Source organism: Belonocnema kinseyi, chromosome 2 (genome assembly GCF_010883055.1).
Source record: "Belonocnema kinseyi isolate 2016_QV_RU_SX_M_011 chromosome 2, B_treatae_v1, whole genome shotgun sequence".
NCBI lineage: Eukaryota > Metazoa > Arthropoda > Insecta > Hymenoptera > Cynipidae > Belonocnema > Belonocnema kinseyi.
In genome coordinates, this window is record NC_046658.1 from 94,373,861 (window position 1) to 94,399,151 (window position 25,291).

At 23.2% G+C, this 25,291-nt stretch overlaps 3 protein-coding genes across 10 annotated transcripts in view; 2 read left to right on the plus strand and 1 right to left on the minus strand.

Moving 5' to 3' along the window:
- The window catches only part of LOC117168388 (ectonucleoside triphosphate diphosphohydrolase 5), a 48,548-nt gene extending 40,324 nt beyond the window's left edge, over window positions 1-8,224 (plus strand). For all 5 annotated transcript variants that reach the window (XM_033354006.1, XM_033354005.1, XM_033354003.1 and 2 more), the window contains exons 3-4: window positions 4,829-5,005; window positions 7,205-8,224. In XM_033354006.1, the coding sequence (XP_033209897.1) occupies window positions 4,829-5,005; window positions 7,205-7,282 (255 nt within the window). In that variant the 3' untranslated portion in view covers window positions 7,283-8,224. The remainder of the gene's footprint in view (window positions 1-4,828; window positions 5,006-7,204) is intronic.
- Window positions 1-25,291, minus strand: part of LOC117168389 (mitochondrial 2-oxodicarboxylate carrier) — a 69,147-nt gene that overhangs the window by 40,692 nt on the left and 3,164 nt on the right. The gene's annotated exons all lie outside the window — the stretch shown is intronic.
- LOC117168387 (protein angel-like) overlaps window positions 14,308-25,291 on the plus strand; it is a 46,012-nt gene continuing 35,028 nt past the window's right edge. The window contains exon 1 of one of the 4 annotated variants that reach the window (XM_033353997.1): window positions 14,308-14,868. In XM_033353997.1, coding sequence (XP_033209888.1) covers window positions 14,779-14,868 — 90 coding nt within the window. In that variant the 5' untranslated portion in view covers window positions 14,308-14,778. Of the gene's footprint in view, window positions 14,869-14,952; window positions 15,236-25,291 lie in introns of those variants that run through there. The other 3 variants (XM_033354001.1, XM_033353998.1, XM_033353999.1) reach the window with 3 other exon arrangements.

Sequence of the window (25,291 nt, forward strand, 5' to 3'; positions counted from 1 at the left end):
CTCTAAATTGAATAATTGCAGAATAAAATTTGGAAAATCGAAAAATTTCAAAACATTAAAAATTAGATAATTTTAAATTGAAAGCGTTTGAAATTAAATTTTTTTATATGGTTCTCTGAAAATTGCAAATTTTCATATTAAAATTTTGAAAACTGCACAATTTTACTAGAAAAAGATTTGAAATTTTATCATTTCCAATGCAAAGTGTTTAAAATTGAACAATTGTATTTTGAATTGAAGCATCTCGAAATTGAATTATTGCAGATTGAAATTTTGAAAATATATTGCAGAATAAAATACTCTAAATTGAAAATTTTTAAAAGGTGCAAAATAGAAGAATTTGATATAAAAACTGTTTGAAATCAAAAAATGTTAATCAAAAGCTTTCAAAATTGAAACATTGCAGATTAAAATTTGGAAAATATGTTATTTTTAAAACGTTAAAAATTGAAAAAAATTATTTTGAATTGCAGAATCTCATAATAGAATTATTAGTCTAAAATTTTGAAAATTGGGCAATTTCTAAACATTAAAAATTAAATAATTTAAAATTCAAAGCGTTTAAAATTTTTAAAGTTGTACACAATTTCACTACAACGGACTTAGAATTTGATCATTTATAATTCACTGTTTAAAATTGAACAATTTTATTTTGAATTGAAGAATCTCGAAATTTAATTATTTCAAAGTAAAATTTTGATAACTGGACAATTTCATTAGAGAGCAGTTCAAAGTTTTTTTTTCAAAGAAGTGTTTAAAATTGACAAATTTTATTTTCAATTGAAGAATCTTCAAATTGAATTGCCGCATATTAAAATGTTGAAAATCGTACAATTTCAAAATATACTAAATTAAATAATTTGAAATTAAAAGCGTTGAAAATTGAATTTTTTTGATAAGATTCTCTCAAAATTGCAAACTTTCAGATTAAAATTTTGAAAATTGTACATTTTTACCAGAAAAGTAGTTGAAATTTAGTCATTTCTCATTCAAAGTATTTAAAATTGACAAAAATTAAAAATTAAAATTAAATTAAAATGTTGACAATATGACAATTTCAATACGTTAAAAATTAAAAACATTTATTTTGAATTGCAGAATCTCGAAATTGAATTATTGCAGACTAAAATTTGGAAAATCTGAACATTTCAAAACGTTAAAAATTGGATAATTTGTAATTGAAAGCGTTTAAAACTGAATTTTTTTATAAGTTCTCTGAAAATTGGAAAATTTCGTATTGAAATTTTGAAAGTTGTGCAATTTTAATAGAAAAGGAATTGAAATTTTATCATTTGGAATTCAAAGTGTTTAAAATTGACCAATTTTATTTTTAATTAAAGAATCTTGAAATTAAATTACTGCAGATTAAAATTTTGAAAACGTTAAAAACTAAAAACATTTATTTGGAATTGCAGAATCTCTAAATTGAATTACTTCAGGCTAAAATTTGGAAAAACTTACACTTTCAAAACGTTCAATATTCAATAATTTGAAATTAAAAGCGTTTAAAATTGAAATTTTTCTATAAGATTCTCTCAAAATTTCATATTAAAATTTTGAAGATCGGGCCATTTCAATTCATTAAAAATTGGATAATTTGTAATTGAAAGCGTTTAGAACTGAAATTTTTTTGATAAGATTCTCTAAAAATTTCAGATTAAAATTTTGAAAATTTTACAATTTCACTAGAAAGGAGTTAGAATTTTATAATTTCTCATTAAAATTATTTAAAAGTTTATGTTTAATCGAAGAATCTTGAAATTTAATTATTGCAGATTAAAATAATCGAAATTGGACAGTTTTTAAACGATAAAATGGAGTAATTTTAAATTGAAACTGTTTGAAATAAAAATTCTTCAATCAAACCTTTCAAAATTGAAACATTGCAGAATAAAATTTTGACAGTTGGAGAATTTCACAAGAAAGTAGTTAGAATTTTATAATTTCTCATTAAAAGTATTCCAAGTTAAAATTTTATTTTTAATCGAAGAATCTTAAAATTAAATTATTGAGTTATTGAATTAAAATTGAATTACGATTGAATTATCGAATTATTTTTAAACGTTAAAATTTGAAAACATTTATATTGAATTGCAGAATCTCGTAATAGAATGATTGTCTAAAATTTTGAAAATCGGACAATTTCTAAACATTAAAAATTAAATCATTTAAAATTGAAAGCTTTTACATTTTTTTAGTTGTACACAATTTCATTTCAAAGGAATTAGCATTTTATCATTTATAATTCAGTGTTTAAAATTCAACAATTTTATTTTGAATTGAAGAATCTCGAAATTTAATTATTTCAGAATAAAATATTCAAAATTGAACAATTTTAAAACGTTAAAAATGGAATAATTTGATATGGCAACTGTTTAAAATGAAAATTTTTAAATCAGAAGCTTTCAAAATTGAATTATTGCATGTTAAAATTTTGAAAATATATTGCAGAATAAAATATTCTAAATTGAACAATTTTAAAAGGGTAAAAATGGAATCATATGATATAGAAACTGTTTAAAATGAAAAACTTTTAATCTAAAGCTTTCAAAATTGAAACATTACAGACTAAAATTTTGAAAATTGACAATTTTACAAGAAAGGAGTTGAAATTAATAAAATATTGATTAAAATATTCAAAATTGAACAATTTCAAAACGTTAAAAATATAATTATTTTTATATTGAATCTGTTTAAAATGAAAAATTTGTAATCAGAAGCTTTCAAAATTGAAAAATTTCGAAGTAAAATTTTGATTTTATTTTCAATTGAAGCATCTCGAAATTGAATTGCTGCAGATTAAAATTTTGAAAACGTTTAAAATTCAATGCGTTTAAAATTAAAATTTTTGGATAAGATTCTCTCAAAATTGCCAAATTTCATATTCAAATTTTGTAAATTGTACAACTTTTCTAAAAAAAAGTAGTTGAAATTTAATCATTTCCAATTCAAAGTGTTTAGAATTGACAAAAGTTTAAATTTAAAATTAAATTAAAATTTTGAAAATAGGAGAATTTCAATACGTTAAAAATTCAAAATATTTATTTTGAATTTCAGAATCTCGAAATTGAGTTCTTGTAGACTAAAATTTGGAAAATTGCACAATTTTACTAGAAAAGCAATTGAAATTTTTCATTTCAAATTCAAAATGTTTAAAATTGACCAATTTTATTTTGAATTGAAGAATGTCGAAATCAAATTATTGCAAATTGAAATTTGGAAAATAGGACAATTTAGCATGTTTATTTTCAATTGAAGAATCTCGAAATTGAATTATTTCCGTTTAAAATTTCGAAAATAGGACAATTACAAAACGTTAAAATTAATATAGTTCTAAATTTAAAGTCTCAGAAATTGAAAAAAAATATCAAAAACTCCCAAAATAAAAAATTAATCGGACGTAAATTTTCCTAATTGGACAATTTCATCTGAGAGGAGTTTAAATTTGATCATTTCTAGCTCAAAGGGTTTAAAATTGACCATTTTTATTTTAAATAGTAGAATCTCGATATTTTATTAATAAGGGTCAAAATTTCTAAAATTGGGTAATTTAAAAAAGTTAAAAATGAAATATTTCTTTGTTATAATGTTGAAAATTTGATAATTAAAAATACACAGTAATTGAAATTGTATTATTTCGAATTAAAAGCATTAAACATTGAAAGCTTTAGAATTTTAACCATTTTTAATTTGAACAGATTGAAATTTGACAATTTGACGATTTGAAATCGAAAAGTAAATAAAATGTATAAAAGTTAAAGCGTCTGAAATTGTTATTACATATTAAAAATTTCATAATTTAACATTAAAATCGTTTAGAAAAATTTTTCTAATGGCAAAAAATGAACTTAAATGATTGTCAATTCAAAGCAAATAAAATTTGTGAATTCGAAATCGAATCTATCAATGTCAAAGCTTTTAATAGTCTAGAATTTTTAATTGTGTTTCAATATAAAACATTAAAACTTTTTTACATTGAATAGTTTTTAAATTTTAATTATTTTAAATAAACTCAAATCGTTTATAAAACAAGAATGTTCAAATTGTTAATTATAATTGGCAGAATTCGCCATTTTAATTTTAATTACAAAATTCAAGTTTATGAATAGGGAAATCTGAAAATGTAGCGTTCAACATAAAAATGCAAAACTATACAATTATAACGATTCAAAATTAAAGAAATTATTAAATTACTGAGGTTTTAATTTTTGTCTATTTTTATTACAAACAACGCAACTTTCAACTATTTAATTTTGAATCTTTAATTTGTACACTTCGTTGAGAATTATAATTAATTCTTGAAAATTCCCAATAATTCAACTTGCAGTGCCTAGTTCTGAATTCTATTCATTTTCAAAGCTTCCATTTGTCAAATTATTAATTATTATTAATCTTTGAAATTTACAATTGTGCAACTATCAATTCTTTTCAATAATATTTTAATCAAAAAATTATTAAATTCAAATATGACTATCAAGGATTTCAAGATAAAATTAAGCAATTTTTAAGATTAATAATAAATTATTATTATGTATCACCTCATATAATATCAGGTGACATTCAAATTGATTAGATAAATTTTTTAACTAAAATATGTGATTTCCGTGAAAAAATGTATCATTTTCACCGACCGAAAATTGAAAAATTTTGAATATCTTGAACCTTGAAAGTTTTTTCTTTTATTATTATTAAAAATTGGAGCATTCTTAAATTACAAAAATACGCTTTAATTCGAAAGTTAGATAAAAATTAACCGATTTTAAATTATAATTATAAGCATTTGTTTAAAGTATGTAATAACAACAATTATTATTATTAATGTGTTTAGATTGGACTAATAGATCCATTTACCGGAGGAGAAGTCACAGTGGATTCATTTTATAAAGCGGCACTTGAAACATGTGAATATGCAAATACAGAGCAGCCATTTATGTGCCTGGACTTAACTTTTATTTATTCATTACTTCGAAATGGATTTGGCTTAGAACCCACAACAAAACTTTATGTAAGTAATACATATTTAATTCATCGAAAAATTCAAAGAATAAACCTCGTGAGTTGTTTCAAATTTTAATCAGAAGGTTTTTGTTTATTTGTTGTGCAATAATTTTATCTAAATATACCGTTTTATAATTAATTATCAGGTATAGATTATCTTAAAGTTTTCCAGATAAAAACTAAAATACTTTTTATAAGAAATCTTAAATCACTTTTGAATCAGTTTTTATATTTCAAAAAATTCTAAGGAATTTTAAATAGATTTCAATAATTTGAAGGCATCCCAAAGGATTTTTAAAATATTTTAGGCTGTTTTTAACAGTTTTAAGCAATTGTAATATTTTTAAAAAGATTCCGAAAAGTTTTTAAGAGCTTTAAACCATTTTAAGGGATTCCAAAAGATTTTAGAGATTTATTAATATTTTATGTTATTTTAAAAGATCCTAAGGAATTTTTAATTGGTTTAAATAATTTAGTAGAATATTAAAGGATTTTAAATATTTTAAGGAATTTATATCTCCAAAATTCAAGCAATTTTAAATGCTCAAAATTTAAATTTAAAAAAAAATCAAATATAAATATTGAATAATTTGCAATTATTTTTTTTTTGTAGAAAATTTAAGAAATTGCAATTGCAGCTTTTCAAAAATGTAGAACCTTACATTGTAATTTTTTAAAAATTGAAAAATATTTCACTTAAAAAATGTACAATTGAATAGTCTATTATTTTGATTTCGAAAATAATCAACTTTCGAAATTTCCTAAATTTTGAATATTTAGGATTGGAAACTTGACCTTTCGTCTTCCAAATTATTCATGAATGTTATCTCTGAAAAATTACAGAAATATGAGTGGTAAATTTTAAAAATAAAAGAATTTTTTACTTTTAAAATTTACAATTAATAATTATAGAAATTTTAAGTTTTTTTTTTTATTTAAATTTGACTGGATATTCAAAATCACTGAAAATTGGAAAGATTTTTATAGTAAATCTTCCAATTTTATTTGTTTAATGAAAATTAGACTATTAAAAAACCGCAAAATTACATATGTAAATGAAATAATTTTTTATTCTATATTTTAAAAATTCAAGAATATTAATTTGTAATTTTTTCAAATTGCAGAAAAGATTTTGTTTATCTTAAAAAAATGAAGATTATTTTTCTAATTTACCATTACTTATTATGCATGTTTTAAGTTTTACCTTTGCACATCTTTAAAATGAAAGTTTTTAATTTTTTAAACTTACAAATAAAAATTATGCGAGTTTTAAAATTTAACAGTCTGTAAGTGTAATGATTTACCTTCGAAATTTTTTCAATCTGAAAAATTGAGAATTGGAAATTTGACTTTTGACCTTCAAAATTATTCAAATTTAAGAATTTTCATAGAGATGTCAAAAGACTTTCGAAGATTTCCAAAGTTGTACAGCAGACCAGATTTTAAAGATTAAAATTATTTCTTGAAAAAATTGCAGATAAATTAAAATTTTTTTTAAAAAGATTTTAAAAATTTCAAAACATTTTAATTAATTAAAACAATTTTCAAATATTTCATAAGATCTTACAAAGTTTTCAAATATTTCAATGATTTCAAATGAGTTCACATTTATTTGGAAAACAAGAAAAGATTTCAAATATTTCAGCGATTTAAAATAAATGCGAAACAGCTGGAAAAGATTTCACAAGTATTAAATTTTTTTAAGATTTAAAGGATTTCAGAACAATTCAAAGGTTAAACAAATATGAAACAAATTTGAAAAGGTCTCAAGAAATTTGAAAAGATTTAAAGAGTTTTCAATGATTTCAAATGAACAGAAAATATTTTCCAAAGCAGGATTACAATGATTTCACAAATATTTCAGAACAATTTTAAATACTTTGAAGATTTTCACGAATTCACAAGGATTCAAAAATTTCACCAATATTTAAAATATTAGCAAAAATTTCAGAGACGACTTACGTTCGCAAAAATTTAAGAATTTGTTTATTTATGATTTTGCTTTCTTTAAAAATTTTGGCTCAATAAAAAAATGACATATATTTAATCTTTTACACGTATAACAAACGTTCATTTTATTATTTGATGTAAAGAAAATAAGACCTGGAAAACCTGGAAAAGATCTTAAATTTTGTTCCTTGAATTCGCTGGAGATCATTTAAAGAATTGCAGTTTTTTAAACATATATATCTACCTTTGATTTCAGCTCTATAAGAAGATTACCGGCCACGAATTGAGCTGGGCTTTGGGATCAGCTTTTAGCGTATTACAAACCGAACTTTGATATTCATTAAATGTAAAATCTTAAAATCCACAAATTATTCCAACGCAGAAATTGAGATTTGATTTGGAAGGTAATATTCCGACGGTCAGGTGTTCTCTCGATTTTAATGCATATTACTTATTAAATCTATGTGATATTGTTAAGTATCCAGAAGAAATATTATGTTTCGAAAACATAACTTAGACTTAAGATTTTTGAGTAAAAACCGTAAAAATGTTCTTTTTTCAAGATTTTTTTCCTCATTTGAGAAACTAAATTCTATTCATTATGTAACTTTGCTCGACTTATGAAACCTGTTTTTCTTATTCATACACTGATAATATTTAACAATAGTAGAACAAATGAGACTTTTTTTTATGGATGCATACAATAATCTCTATATCAAGACAAACATTTTTGACTACTTTTACTCAATTAAAAAAAAAAAAATTTGTAACAAGATACTTTTTATACTTAATTCTATCACTTATACTGTGGATGAGTGTTGATTAACAAATGTCTTTTAAGAAACAAACGATTTTATATTAATGCGGAGACGGAATTTAGACCCAGACATATCTTTATTCCCAGAACCGAGTTAAATTCCGAAAGTGGGTTTAAATAGACAAATTTAACTAGTCAATATTGTATATACTGCCAGGTGCTATCAATATTACAATCAAAATATTAATAGTTGCATAGTTTTCGCATTTTTCGCATCACATAGGGAAAAAAATGTTAAATTAGTATCTTAAGAAGGAATTAATTTATGGAACATATCAATCAATTTTTCATAGATGTAATCAATTTTATGTTCAAATTAATGTTATCTTTTAAATACAAAATCGTTTTGAATTTATACGAGGTGCCAATTTAGTGAATGAGAAAATATATTGCACAAAGTCTTTGCTTTTAAAAAAAGGGATCGAAGATTAGTGCCTTTTTATAAGAAAAAATGTATGCTTTGTAATAAATCATTTATACAAGTATGTATTTTACTGTTTAATTAATTTTCCTTTTAATTTTCCTAACAAAAATCTGCCCGCTCCGCGGGCACATTCTCATCGCGCGCTATGCTCGCAAATTTGAGCGCGCATAGGGCGCGCAACTCTTGGTTCTCGCGCTTCGCGCTCGATTTTTCTGCACAGACTACTTAAAACTGAAGGTAAAAGTATCGACAGCAGTAATTTAATAATTGTGAATTCTCTTTTGTTAAAGCTCCTTCGGCTTTAACAAACACATTCTCATCACGTATCTCGTGCTTCACACATGAGTTTATCCCTGAAATTTTATATCATTCCTATAAATGTATATTATTATAATTCGTAACTTGCATGAGTATTAAAACAGATGAAATTTCATTGTCCCGTTTAAAAAAATTTGAAAATATTTTTTGCAATTCATTTTGAATTCACCCTAAATTATTATTAGTTTATCCTATTATTTTACATTCTTCTAAATTTACTCAATTCTATTCATTCGATAAAGTGTTTTAAAGCTTTTATTTCATTCAGCTTGAAGTCTTTAAAACTCACCCTAAATTTGGAGGCATTTGATCAAATTCTTTTGAAGTTTCTTTAATTTTTCCCTTATTAATTTCAAACTCATTTTTGACTTTATTGAATTATGATTGTACGAAATGTAGAACTGGTTTATTTTGAAAGTGGTTAGTTTAAATAAGTTTGTTTTGGAAATGTTGCATTAAAATTTTTTTAAACTAATTGAAAATTGTACAGTTCAGTATTTTTTTAAATATTATATTTATTTTATAAGATATTATCATAAAACTATTCAGCCTCTACGTTTTTAATTTTTTAAAGAATGGTTGCGTATCAAATTCCTTGATTCAGAAAGTGCGAATTCAGAAAGTTTTGAATTTGAAAACATAGATGAGAAAAAAGCCTTTCTGCAGACTAAAAAAAACTGGTAAATTTTGGTATGCTAAAAGTTTAAAAAAACGGCCTGTCATATGAAAAAAAATAGGTGAAGGGAATTTTGTAGCTACGTTTTGGAACATGCGCCCTTATGAATATTTTAATTTGTCTTGTGCCTTTTCTCCTAACAGTCAATTTCATTATTTATAATGTTCTTTTTTACGATTAAAATAAAAACCACACGGTTTGTCAAGAAATTATTTCAAAAAAATTTTACATTTTTTTGGATTAAACAACCTTTCTCTTATATCTTTTGTCATTTTACCAAAAATGTAATTTTTTTATTTTCAATGTTATTCACGATTAAAATAGAAACTACTAATCATATAAAAAAAAACATTAATAAAAATTGTTGTTCTCTACTTTCGGTAAAAAAATGTTATCTAATTATTTTTTCTTAGCTTCTGTCATGTGCCGAAAAATTTATGTTTTGTATTTTCACTGTTTTTTTTATAACTAAAACAAAAACTACGTGTCCTATAAAAAAGTGATTCATAACAAATTTGTTGATATTTTTTGGATGCATAATGTTTGTCTTATAATTTTTTTCCTAACTTGCACAGTTTGACAACAAAATACAATTTTTTATTACTTTTTGTTTGATCAAAATTTGAATTATCAATTTTTCGAAAAAATTCCAAAAGTTGTTATGATAATCTTGAAGGGCTTTTGAAAATTAACATTTTACTTTTCAAGTACTATGAACAAATGTACAGAGAATTTTTGAATAATGAAAAAATGTAGTCTCAAAAACTTTCAAAATACGCTCACTTTAGAATTTTTATCCAAAATGGCTGACCAACGAACTTGGCATTTAGCTTAGGATACTAAAAGAGTGAAGAGTGTATCAAAGGCCAATCAAATAAATTATTTTGTTCAATAGTTATCGTGGTCGTAGACAGACAGACAAAGACAGACACATTCGTAAAAACCTATTTTTCGGATTCAAGTCGTCTCAAAATGTGAATTTTTGACAAAAACTGGGAGGGGGGTCAAATTTTACAGAAATCTAATACCTTCTCTGATGAGAATGTATTATCATGAAAAAATAACAAATTATTAATTAAATTTTTTGAAATCCCACACACGAGACGAAAAAGAAATTAAATGACAAAAGTTGTGATCAGAATGTGCCCACAAAGAGGGCAGGTTTTTTTGTTTTTTACTCCTAATCATGTTTTTCATGATTAGAGCCAAAACTATGCATCCTATCAAAAAGTGGTTCATAACAAATTTGGAGATCTTTTTCAAATGCACAATTTTTGTCTCTTCATCTTTTACCGTATTTTGCATAGTTTGGCAGAAAAATGTAATTTTTGGATTTTTCATAATTTTGTATGCTGTCAAAGTATGAAATTTTGATTTTTCAGAAAAATTCAAAAAATTGTTATGATAATCTTGTAGGACATTCAACAAGCAACATTTTCCTTTTCTTGACTTGCTTTCATATCGTGCGTTATTTGGCCTAAAATGTTCATTTTCGTGTGTTTTTTGGAATTTTGTAAATGCTGTAACTCTGGTAATTTTTGATATTATGGAAAAAGTCATTAGAATAAATTGTTCGAATTTTTGAATACTATGAATAGCCTTACTGAAAATTTTTGAAAAAGTGGTCTCAAAAATATTGAAAATGTGCCCACTTTTTGAATTTGTATCCAAAATGGCTGGCTAACAAACTTGACCTTTAGTTTAGGACACTAAACAAGTATACCAAAGGCCGATCTAATAGATTAAATTTTTCAAAAGTTATCGTGTTCACAGACAGGCACATTTGTAAAAACCTGTTTTTTGGATTCAGGGGGTCTCAAAACGTGGACATTTGACAAAAACTTCGGAATTACATCATTTTTTTATTTTCAAAATTGCACTATTTCAGAAAAATGTGTTATACACATTCAAATATTAATGAGTCTTTAATATATTTTTAAATTTAAGAATCTTTAATGGTAACTCTTCATAATTACAAAACTTTCAATTGTAAATTGTTTAAATTAAAGAGCTTTCAATTTTTTAAATTTACAATTAAAAATGATGCACTGCATTTGAAATTTCTTAAATTTCGAAGATTTGGAATAAAAAGCTTAACTTTTGATCCTCAAAAACATCCAAATTCAAGTATTATTTATTTAAACATCTTTAAAATTGAAACCTTTAAAATTTTATCTCTTCGAAGTTATAAAACTCTGAATGTCAACATTGAAGAATTTTTATTTTTATATAGAACTGTGAACGGTAAGTTTTTAAAATAGATGGATTCCGTATTTTGAAAATTTACAATTAAAAATTATTTAAATTTTAAAATTAAAGTTTTTGTAATTTTGATCATTTCAATTTGTAAGATTTCAAATTGAAAACTAAACCTTTGATTTTTTAAATCATGAAATTTGACATTTTTTTATATTCATACATTTTGGAAATTGTTATTTGAGCTTTTAATGTTAAAAATATAAGATTTTTTAATTTTCATAATTTACAATTGTAAATTATGCAATTTTTGAGCTTAACAATTAAAAAATATGTACATTTGATGCTATATATTCGATATTTCTTCAATTTGAAAAATAATTAAAATTCGAGAAATCATAATTTTAAATATTTTAATTCCTTAAATTTAATTTTTAAGACAATAAAATTTTAATTTTTTAATTTAGTCAGGAGATTTAGAATTGAAAGTAGAACTTTTGGTCCTCAAAATCATCAAAGTTTAAACATTTTTATTTTCACACCTTTAAAATTGAAGAGTATTTAATTTTTTTAAATTTACAATTAAAAATTATGTAAGTTTTAAGATTGAAAATTTGACTTAATCTTCAGAATCAACAAAATGAAGAATTATTAATTAGGCATCTTCAAAATTGAAAAGTTTTCAATTTTAAATCTTTTAAATTTATTTATCTATTGAAAATTTAACCATTAAAAAAATTAAATTACATACATATGTATCTTCCAAATATAAATCTTCAAAATTGACAAATTTTATATTCTATATTTTAACAATTACAATGTTTTTTACTGTAAAATTTATTGTTCAATATGATTTTGAATTTGATTTCAAGCAAACTTAAATTTCTCAATTTTTATTTATTGTAACTATTCCATATTGTGGAACTTTTTAAAGAATTTTTTTCAACACAAATAATAATTATGTAATTTTTCTGATAAAAAATTCTGGGGATTTGATGCTTTACGTTTGAAATTTTATCAATTTAGAAGATTTGAATTGAAAACTCTTGACTTTTCATCTTACAAATCATTAAAATCATCACACTTTAAAAAATTCAATACATATACCATAAAAATTGAATAATTTTAAATAGCAAATCGTGAAAATTAAGGAATTTTTGGAGGGATTTTCAATTGCAATTCTACAAAAGTGGTAAAAACTCTACATTTTTAATATTTTAAATTAAAGATGTTTTAATTTTTTAATTTACAATCAAAAGTATGAAAATTTTTAGTTTTACTAATAAAAGTTCTGTCATTTGCATGCTTCACATAAAAAATGTCTTCAATTTGGAAAAATTAGAATTAAAAACTTTTGATTTTTAAATTCATCACAATTTAGGAATTTCTCTTTATAAATCTAAAACTTGAAGAATGTTAACCGAAAAAGAATTAAAATGTAAGGAATTATAATTTTAAATATTTAAATTCCTGAAATTCATTTTTGAAGACATTAAAATTTTAATTTTTTAATTTGGTCAGAAGATTTAGAATTGACAGCAGAACTTTTGATCCTCAAAATCTTCAAAATTAAAAAATTGTAATTTATATATTTTTAAAAGTGAAGAAATTAAACTTGCAAATCATTACAATTGAAAAAAAATTATTTTTATAATTGAAAATTATGCAATATTTAAGTCTAAAAAATAAAAATGCTGTAATTTTTGATGATTTACATACGAAATTTCTTCAATTTTGGGAAGATTGATCATTGAAAATTTGACTTTTGGTCCCCAAAATCATCCTAATTTAAGAACTTTTGTTTATATATCTCTAAAATTCAAGAGTTTTCAATTGTAAATTTTCAAAATTTAAATTTAAAAAATCAAATATAATTATTGAATAATTTAAAATTCATTTTTTTCTTCTTCAAAATTTAAGATTTAAAAAAATGTACAATTAAATAGTCTATTATTTTGATTTCGAAAATAATAAACTTTCGAAACTTCTTCAATTTGGAATATTTAGGATTGGAAACTTGACCTTTCCTCTTCGAAATTATTCATGAATGTAATCTCTGAAAAATTATAGAAATATGAATAGTAAATTTTACAAATAAAAGAATTTTTGACTTAAAATTTACAATTAATATTGAGAATGGAAAATTTGACTGGATGCTCAAAATCATCAAAATTGAAAAGCTTTTTATTGTAAATCTTCAAATTTTAATTCTTATTTGAAAATTGAACTAGTAAAAAATCGCAAAATTACATATGTGAATGTAATAATTTTTAATTCTATATTTTAAAAATGCAAGAATATTAATTCGAAATTTTTTCAATCTGAAAAATTGAGAATTAAAGATTTGACTTTTTACCTTCAAAATAATTCAAATTCAAGAATTTTTTATATAACTTCAATTTACGAGAATTGAAAAATTATTAATTAGTTAAATAAATTATCTTTCAATTTAGTGAAATTTCGATTGTAAATCTTGAGAATTAATCATTTCTAAAAAATCAGTAAAACCCAGATCTCCAGAATGTCTTTTAACATAATTTTGTTATATAATTAAAATAAAAATTAACTTTCAAATTTAAATTGTATGATTATACATATATTTTAAAGTACTTTAAATTTATGGATATATATATTTTTATTTGATAATTTGGCGCTATTTTGACAGTACAAACATTAAACAATATTAACTATGCGTATTATTTTATGTATTATAAGTAGAGAATCTTTCCTCGCAAACTTTCCTGTAGTTAAAAGCAGATTCTCAGGTTAATTTTTTACTATGAAAACCAGTTATTCTGCATTTTATCGATTTTTTCCTTCCCCCTTATCTAAAAACTTGAATTACATGAATTTTGCCGCCCTCCACCCACGTGACTTCTCTCAGCCAATTAACGCTTTGTTCGATTAGTGATATTGTTCATGACATGAAATAATAATCCCGCAAGAAAATTCACCTCCTTGAAGAAAATCTACCAGTATTTCGTTGCAAATATGCAAAACCAAAAACCGTTTCCTTTTTCGGAAAATTTTCAAAGTGAAAGAGGTCTTCTCGATGGTAACGCCTCGCCCTGCTTTATCGACCTAACGGATTTTACATTTTAACTTGACACGCGGTTGGAGTTTTGCATACTTTCGTGGGTTTTATTATTGTGTTGTGCTGCGAAATACATAGGAAAAATCCCGGAAATCCAGAGAGTCGAAATTTAAGTGGTGAAGAATCGTTGGATTTCGGCTTTGCAGGTTGAGAAGACATCCCAGGTCGCGTAAACTATAACCTCGCCAAATATCAGAAATGTCAGCTGTAGGAAATTCGGCAAAATACAGTACGTTATCTATTTCCTCAGTCTGACAGCGCATAAATCTTCGACAAATCTCATATTTAGCATTTATGTTGAATAAATGAACGCAACCACCAGACTTTTGACAACTCTCTCTGTATCAAATGTCTTTTGTCGAAACATACACAGCGTATTACACCAGGAGTTGAAGGTAATTTTTTCCCTCTTGATTAACATCTAGACGCATTTGGCTGCTATATTTTCGGATTGCATAAGTTTGTCAGAGTGCTTGAGACTCTATACTGGAGACTTGCTTCGGGGACGCAATCCCTTCTCCTTGGATTTTCTTATTTCTAGTGGCTTTAATTAGATGGATTAGATACAGTCGATTTGCATACACACGGCACATATGTGCATTTCAATGTTTGTCCCACTGTGGCATTGTTTTTGAAAGAGTGCATTGTCGTTTTCTGAAAGCTTGACAGTTGACGTTTACACTTCGTGGTTGTTGCTGTGTCTAACGGTCTAACTAATCATCTGGATTTGATACAACTTTTTCCAAAATGGCTAAGGTTCAGGTGATTTTTTACACGCTTTTCTTCCTCATTCTGTGCACTAGTTCCATTTTTACACGTGATCAGGTGGCAGGGTTTCTGTACTGATTTATGTTATTTTTCTTTAAAATATTTTGTGATGTGAACATTCAAATAAGTTTAACGTAAATATGTTTTAAGTTTTTTTAACCAAAAAATATCGGTTTTAACAAAAATGGGGTAGAAACATTTTCAATGAGAATTAATTTTCAATTTAAAAAAAGAATTTAAAAAGTTTAAAAATATAATTTTAAACTAAAAACAAGTCGAATTTTCTATAAAACAGTTTAATTTTATACCAAATAGTTGATTTTTCAAGTCGAGAATATGAATTAACAAAGTTTATTTACAACCAATCTGTTGGGCTTTCAACAAAATATTTGAAATTACAGTTAAAGTAAATAATTTTAAACTAAAAACAAGTAGAATTTTTTATATAACAGTTTAATTATGTACCAAATAGTTGATTTTTCAAGCCAAGCATATGCATTGACAGAGTTTTTTTACAACCTTTACTATAAAAAGGTTTAATTTTGTACCAAAGAGTTGATTTTTAAAGTTGTACATATGAATTAACAAAGTATATTTACAACCAATCTGTTGGATTTTCAACAAAGTATTTAAACTTAAATAAAAAAAATAATTTCCAACTGAAAAAAATCGAATTTTCTATAAAACAGTTTAATTTGGTACCAAATAGTTTATTTTTCAAGCCAAAAGTATGAATTAAAAAAGTCTATTGACAACCAATCTATTGGATTTTCAACAAAATATTTGAAATTAAATTTAAAAAAAAATGTTTCAACTAAAATAAAATCGAATTTTCTATAAAAAAGCTTAATTGTGTACCAAATAGTTGATTTTTCAAGCCGAGCATATGAAGTGTCAGAGTTTATTTACAACCTATCTGTTGGATTTTCAACAAAATATTTAAAAGTAAATAAAAAAATCGAATTTTTGATAAAAAGGGTTAATTTTGTACCAAATAGATGAGTTTTCAAGTAGAGAATATAAATTAACAAAGTTTATTTACAACCTATCTGTTGGGTTTTTAACAAAACATTTGAAATTACAGTTTAAAAAAATAATTTTAAACTAAAAACAAATCGAATTTTCTTTAAAACAGTTTAATTTGGTACCAAATAGTTGATTTTTGAAGTGGAGAATATAAATTAACAAAGTTTATTTATAACCATTCTGTTGGATTTTCAACAAAAAATCTCAAATTAAATGTTAAAAAAATAATATTTTTCAAATTATTGGATTTTGCACAAAATATTTAAAATTAAATTAAAAAGAAATAATTTTCAACTAAAAGAAAATCGAATATTCTATAAAAAAAGTTTAATTTCGTACCAAATAGTTGATTTTTCAAGCCGAGCATGTGGATTGACAGAGTTTATTTGCAACCAATCTGTTGGATTTTCAATAAAATATTTAAACTTAAATAATAAAAAATAATAATTTCAAACTGAAAAAAATCGAATTTTCTATAAAACAGTTTAATTTTGTACCAAATAGTTGATTTTTGATGTTGTACATATGAATTAACAAAGTACATTTACAACCAATCTGTTGGATTTTCAACAAAATATTTAAAAGTAAATAAAAAAATAGGCGTAAAAAAATCAAATAGTTGAGTTTTCAAGTAGAGAATATAAATTAACAATATTTATTTACAACCTATCTGTTGGCTTTTCAACAAAATATTTGAAATTACTGTTAAAATAAATAATTTTAAACTAAAAACAAATACAATTTTATTATAAATAGTTTAATTTGGTGCCAAATAGTTGATTTTTCAAGTCGAGAATATAAATTAACCAAGTTTATTTTATTTTTAATTGAAAAAAATTTAAGTTTAACAAATTAGTTGGATTTTTAACAAAATATTTAAAATTACAGATTAAAAAAATTATTTGTAATTAAAAATAAAATGATTTTGCAATTAAACTTATGAATCTTCAACCAAAACAATGAACTTTTAAAAGAGTAGTTCAACTTTCAAGTAAGGAGTTGTATTTTCAATCTGAAAAGATGAATTTTCAACGAAAAATGTATAGTTAATACTTCAATTCAAAAATATTTGAATTTGATTTAAACAACATAGACGAATTCTAAAAAAAGTACCGATAAATTTATTTTCTACCGAAAAATACCAATTTTCCACAAATTGCATAAGTTTTCAACCAAACAGTTAAATTTTCGAGCCAAAAATACGAATTTTCTACAATAAAATTGATATGAAAAAAATTGAAATCAAATTGTTGGATTTTTAAGACAAAAAAAAGAATTTTCAACAAATGAATTCAATGTTAAGCTAAAAAAATAAGTTTTTTAGTTGTCTCAACGACAATACGAATTGTCTCTAAAACAGTTGAATTTTTAACCCAAGAATAATAATTTTCACCACCAAAAAGTTAATTTTGAATCAATCGGTTGTATTCTATACGGAAATGTTTAAATTTCTAGTATAAAAATTAATGTTCAACAAAAAAAGAACAAATTTTTAAATAAAATTATTAATATTAATAGAAAAAACTAACTTTTGAGAAAGTAGTATAACTTTCAACGAAGTTAATGAATTTTCAACTTATTAATATAAACTTCCAACTTGTAAAGATGAATTTACATCGAAAAATGTAATAGTTGATATATCAAATCAAAAAGATTCTTATTTAAAATAAACAAATGTTTATTTATCTAACAAAAACCAATTTTCAAGAAAATGCTTAAATTCTAAACTAAAACAGTTTAATTGTTAACAAAAGAGTTCATTTTTATCCTAAGAATTAATTTTCAACCAAAAAAGTATAATTTTCCACAAAATATATACATTTTCTACCAAATTGTTGAATTTTCGTTCCAGAAAGACAAGTTTTCAACAAAGCTGTTGAATATTCAACCAAGAATTATGTTTTTTTAAACGAAATTGTTGAATTTTCTACAAATGAATTAAATTTTGAAATAAATCATAAAATTTCCAGCCAAAAAGTCCAATTTTAAAGAAAATAAATAAATTTTCAACTCATTAGTTTAATTTTTTACTAAATTGTTGAATTGCCAACCCGACAACACGAATTTTCTATTTTAAAAAATGGAATTTTTAAGCCAAGAATATGATATTTCGTCAAAAAGTTAATTTTCTATAAAAAAAAACAGCGAATTTTCAATTAAAATTATGAATATTCTACCAAAAAAATGAAATTTTCAGAAAGTAATTACAATTTCAACCAAGACGTTGAATTATCAACTTATAAAAATTAATTTTCCACGAAACTGTTGCATTTTTAACAAACAAAAAAACTTGATTTTCTAGCAAAAAATTCGAATTTTCAACCGAATACATAAATTTTCCGGCCAGAAATACGAATTTTCTTCAAAGGAGTTGAATTTTCAAGAAAAAAATATTCTTTTCACACGAAATAGATTAATTTTTAACCAAATTCAAAAAAAAATTTAATTTTTAATCGAAACAGATTATTTTATAACCAAAAAGATTTAATTTCTACAAACAAACAAAAATTCTCAACAAAATGTATACATTTCAAAAATGGATTATCTAAGTCCAAATTACTCTATATTTTTTTCATTTCTAACATTTTTTATCTTTATAGTGACTTTTTCAAACAAAAAAGATAAGTTTTTAACTAAAAATTCAGTAAATATATTTTTAATGAGAATTAATTTGAAATAGATAGAAACTCGTTTTAAATAAAGCAGAGTTTAATTTTATACCAAATAGTTGAATTTTTAAGCCGATAAGTAAATTTTTTTATAAAACAAAATAGTTCAATTTTATTGTGAATAAATTATTTTTTTCAACTACAAAAAACGAATTTTTTAACTAAAATTATACATTTTTAACAAACAAAAAAAACTTTTCAAATTGGTTTTATTTTATTTGTCAAACACTCCAAAAAGTTCAACATTTCAAACTTATTAAAAAAAAGGTTACAATTTTAAAATTCTGAATTTTCCTGGTAATCGCTGATTTTTAAATTTTATGTTTAAATTTTGTGATTAAAATTGCAGTGGTTAAATCTCGAAAAGTATAATTCAAACTTTTTTAATGGGTAATTGCTAAACAATTTAAAATTACTAAAAATAATTTATAAGTCGTTTAAATTTCGCGATTATAATGAAAAAAGTTGATTTCTAGTTGATTTCTAAACAATTGGAATTTACTTAATTAGAAATTATTAAGGGTTTGAGTACATCAAAGTTTTTAATATTACAATTTTTCGAGACTATATTTTTTTTAGTTTTAAATGAATTTCGGATTCGTTTAGTTTCAAGTTTCTGGAGTATACATTTGTTCGTTTTCAGTGTTTCCCATTTTTAAATTATTTTTATATCGAGCGTTTCTGTAGGATGATTCAAATTTACAGGTTTATAATTGAACATTTTTCCAATTCAATCGGTAAAAATAAAGGTGAATTTATTTTTTTTATTTTAGAGAAAATTGATCAATTTTCATCTGAAATCATATTTTTTTTAAATTAAATAAAAATTTAGATTTCTGGAATTTCAGAAAGTTTGACTTTGATATATTCAATTTATTTTTCAATTTATAATCGCTTTAAATTTAAATTAAGCAAAATTGAAAAGTTTTATATTTAAATTATTCAATTTTAAAGGCTTTTAATTAGAAATAATATAATTTTTATTCGCTTGCATTTTAAAGGATAAATTTTTCTAATTTCTAATCGAAAAATATTCAGTTATTAACGTTTTTAAATTGTCCTATTTTCAAAATTTTAATTCTTGAATTCAAAATAAAATTGTTCAATTATCAAATCAGCAAACAATAATAATTTCATGAAATATCGATAAATTATTGAAATTTTTAGTTAAAATTATATCTTAGGATTGACCTGAGATTCAATTTTAACTAAAAATTTCAATAATTTTTGTTTGTTATTATATTTAAATATTGTTTTAGAACTATTAATATTTAAAAATGTGATATTATGAATTTATAAATAGTTTGTTTTAAATATTAGAAAAATTCACACGCGTGAATTTTATTTCAATCTCTTTTTTTAGATAAATTTAATCAACAATTTTAATTTACATCCAAGGAATTTCGTACTGTTTCCACTTATTTTTATCGTTTTTAAAGGTATTTAAAGAATTTCTCGAAAACTTTATGGAATAAATCAAATTGTATACAAATGTATAGCACTCCTAGTATTTAATTTTTTTATTATATATTTGTAAGTAGTTTATTTTTAATATCGCGCTCAAACTAAACTATTTTTAATTATGAGTATAGTAAATGAAAGATATTATTAAATGGCATAAATCATTTAACATTATTTAAAAACTATAGAATTTCTTATAAAAAATTGTTTCTTTTCTAAATGTGAAAATAAATATTTAATCTTTTACCTATCGTTTCCCTTTCTCGTAAACAAATTTCAGTATCTCCTTCTTTGTGTCATTTTCAAAATTTTAAAATGAATCTAAATAATGAACTAAAAAAAAAATAAAAATATTTATACTCATTTTCTTTCTTGGTTTTGATGTGGACATTTCACGTGCCAAATTTTAAGTACGCTGCACATTGCACATATACGCCTAGATAGCTAGAATGTCATTGTGTAAACAGAATTATCTGATACGCATTCTGTTAAACAATCTTAGACAAATTCGAGGACAAATCTATTTTACTCGTATTTCACCTGCTGTAATGTGATAGGGGAAAATAACTCATTCTTGTTTTTAACTCAATGTTTCCTCAGTGCCTATTCTTAAGTTATCGGAAACAGTTTTATTGTTAAAAAAAAATTAAGTATGACAAAAAGCGATAAGATTCGAGTTTAATAATCTAAAAGGTTTTATTGAAATTAATATGGTGGGCATTGGACCGGGAAACTGGTTCTGACAGTGAATTTTTTTACTGAAATATTTACAAATTTTTAGAAGATTTTAGACAATTCAAGATTTTTGAAATATTAGGTTCAATTGTTAACTTTTTTAATTATGTAATCGTTCAGTTCACAGGGCGTAAATCTAAAGTCCTTTATTTTAAACAGTTTTCATTTTTAAAAGTAAGTTTTCGATTTCATGAATTTTTTAAATTCAGAATTTGATCATTTCGATTATTATTTTTGATAAACAACGTTTTAAGTTGATCAACTGTCAATATAAACTAATAAATTATTTTTAAAACAACTGCTTCACTTTGAAAAAATCGATTTTTTGCAATTTTCACTTTTGTATTTTTTCCAAAGGTTTTAGAAAGATTTGTGCTAATATAAAAATCCTGACTAAACCATTTTTTTGAGACAGGAAAAATTTATTTTTATAAATAACAAATCATTTAAAATAAGCAACTATAATTCAAATATTCAGAATTAAGCAATTTGAAACTGAATTGCTTAAAATAGTCTTGAATCGTTATCATTTGAGAGTGCTAAATTTAAACTTTGAAGGTTATTTGTTTCATTCAAAAAATTTTATTTTTTAAGTGAAATTGTTAGATTTGTATGTATAAATAACATAATATAATTATAATAATGCTACTTTTAAAAGAAAGCGAACAAATGTTGGTATTTATTTTGTTTTTCTATTTAGAAGAGAACATTTTTTGTTTTTTCCATTTTTATTGAGTTGAAGGCGGGTAAATTTTATATTTTTAACATTTTCATTGAGTTTGAAAGAAGGAAATTCGGGTTTTAAATTTTTTTGAGTAAGGCAGAGGAATATTTAAGATTATATTAATTTTTCTAGTTCAAAAGGAGCAAATTTTGGTTTTCATTATTTTCAAAAATTGGAAGAGGTAAATTTTTTTGTTTTTTAAATTTTTCTCGAGTTTGAAGGAAGCAAATTTTTGTTTTCAAGTTTTTTACAAATTGGAAAAGTCATTTATTTTGTTTCACACATTTTTATTAAGTTAAAAGGGAAGCGATTTTGTTTATTAATTATTTTTCTGAATTGGAAGAGACCAATTTTTTCTCATTAAAATTTTTTAAGAGGACGTTTGAATTCAAACGTTTTGAGAGTTCGAATTTTTTAATTTCAGTGGGCAAACTCAGGGATTTAAAAAAAATCTTCCAAAATTCAAGAAATGTCTGTAACTTTAAACAATTGTCAGCAGAATAAATTAAAAAAATTAGGGAATTTTAAAAATGAAGTTTTGCGGTTACCCTGGTATAATATTCTTGTTAGTAATTTATTTGCCCGTTATGTATATTTCTTTTTTTTTTGCAGTGTACTTTTTGGTTAAGATTCATATTTGGGTATGGAAAAGTATAATTGAAATATTGTTAGAATGAAAATTGAATTTGTCTTCAATTAAAAAAAGTATCGATATTAGTAAAAATTGCATCCTTCTTGGAGAGAAATGTAACCGTTCTACAAAATTGTTTAAGTTTGCAGCCGAAAATATGAATTTTCTACGAAACAGTAAAATATTTTACCAAATAGTTGAATTTTATACCAAATTGTGGAATTTTGAATTGAAAGCGATGCATTTTCAACGAAAAATGTAGTAGTTGATATTTCAACAAAAAATATTCAAATTTAAATTAAAAAACAGCTGGACTTAACTAATAAAGACGAATTATCAACAAAATACATAATTTTTTAACAAAATAGTTCAATTTTCTACAAAATTGTTTAATTTTCCAGCCGAAAATACGAATTATCTACAAAACAGTTGAATTTTTCATAAAAACTGAATTTTCAACAACAAAATAATTTTCAACCAAAACAGATTAATTTTTAATAAAAAGAAAGATTAAATTTCTACAGAAAGATATATATTTTGAAACCAAAATGATGAATTTTCAATCAAGCATTTGAAGTTTCAAGAAATCAGTATGACTTTTTAAGAAAACAATTCAATTTTGAACCAAATAATCAAGATTTCTAAATAACAAAAATTGAATTCTTAACGAAAATTGTCTTACTGGGTTCAAGCAATTCAGTTCGCATTTAAACAGTAAAAATGAGAAAAAGGGAAAGACTGTGAAGTCTGCGATAAATAAACAGGAATTTTTCATAATTCATTGACCAGAGAATAAAAATTTAAATAGACATTGACGTTAATTTGTAATACTTCAAAAATTTTATACTATTTTATATTTACCCTCTTTTCTTATAATTATTTTTTTGCAGTTTGCTTTCTTCTAAACATTCTCTTTTTAGTTACAAATTTTATTATTTTTTACAAAGCTTAACAACTTCGTTAAAGAATCATCCTTTTTGGTTGAAAATTTAACTGTTTTGTTGAAAATTCGTCATTTTGTTGTAAATTCAATTGTTTTGTTTAAAATACAGCTATTCCGTAAAAAATGTAGTGTATTTATTTTTTGGTGCTGAAAAGTCAACTGATATTTTTTAAATGAAAATTCAACTATTTTTTGTTCAAAATTTGTGTGTTTAATTTGAAAATGCATCTATTTCAGTAGAAATTTTTCTTTTTTTTTGTGATCAAAATACCACTATTTGGTGTAAAATTCAACGTTTTCGTTAAAAAGTCATACTTTTTTCTTGGAAATTCGCATTTTGTGTTGAAAATTCAAGTATTTTCGTAAAAAATTTAGTTCTCGTTTAAAATTGATGTTTTGATGTAAAAAAAAATAATGAAATATTTTTTGAATGAAAATGTAATTATTTTTTTGTTGTTGAAAATTTATCTTTTTGGTTTAAAAATTAATCTGTTCCAGTAGAAATTTCATCTTTCTTGAATTAAAACGTAACTAATTTGTTGAAAATTTAACAATTTTTCTGAACAGTCATCATTTTCGTTGAAAACTCAACTGTATTGTCGGAAATGCGCCTTTTGGGTTGAAATTTCAACTATTTTGTTAAAAAATTACTTGTTTGAAATTCATATTTTGGTAATTGAAAAGTCAACTTAAATCTTTTTTGGATGAAAATTCAACTTTTTTTTTTTTTTAATTTTTTCTTTTTCATTGAATAAATTCATCTGCCTTAGTAGAAATTTCACTTTTCTTGCATAAAATGCAACTATTCGGTTCAAAATCAAACAATTTTCTTAAAAAGTCATTCTTTTGTTTGAAAATTCAACTCTTGTGTTGAAAATTCGTCTTTTTAGTTGAAAATTCATCAATTTTTTAGTAAATTTACCTTCTTACTTTAAAAGTTCATCTATTATAGAAGAAGTTGAATTTTTATTAGATAAACATGCAACTGTTTGGTTGAAAATCAATATTTTTTTGTTGAAAATTCGTCTTCTGGGTTGAAAATTCAACTATTTCGTAGAAAATTTACTTGTTTAAAATTAATATTTTGGTGTTGAAAAGTCAACTAAAATTTTTAAGAAAATTCAACTATTTTATTTTTTCTGATTTAAAAATGCATCTGTTTTAGCAGAAATTTCATCTCTCTTGCATAAAAATACAAATATTTTTTCGGAAATTCAACAATTTCATTAAAGTCATCATTTTGGGTTGAAAATTCCACTCTTTTGTTGAAAATTTGTCTTTTTCGGTTGAAAATTCAGTTAAGTACCTACGTGAAAAATTTACTTCGTGTTTAAAACTCATATTTTGATGTTGAAAAGTCACACTAAAATCTTTTTTCGATACAAATTAATTTTTTGTTTCGAAAATTTCTGTATTTAATAGCAAATTTTATCTATTCTAGTAGAAATTCCATCTTTTTTGGGTAAAAATGCAACTGTTTGGTTTTAAAAATTAATATTCTTTGCTTGAGGATTTAACTATTTTGATCAAATTTTTGGTTGAGCAGTCTTGTTAAAAAATCATTTTTTGTTGAAGATTGATATTTTTAATTAAAAATTCGTCGTTATTTCTTAGTTGAACTATTTTTTTTTAATTGATATTTTTTAATTAAAAATTCAACTACATGGGTAACTGTTGAACTAATTTGTTGAAATTGATTTTCTTAGCGTTTTGAAATTAATTTTTTTTTGATGATATTGTATCTTTTTTGGTTGGAATATCAACAGTTACACTTTTCTGTTGAGAATTCATCTTTTTAGGTTAAAAATTAAATTACTTTGTTGGAAATTTAATGATGTTAAGGGCTCAAGTGTTTTGTTCA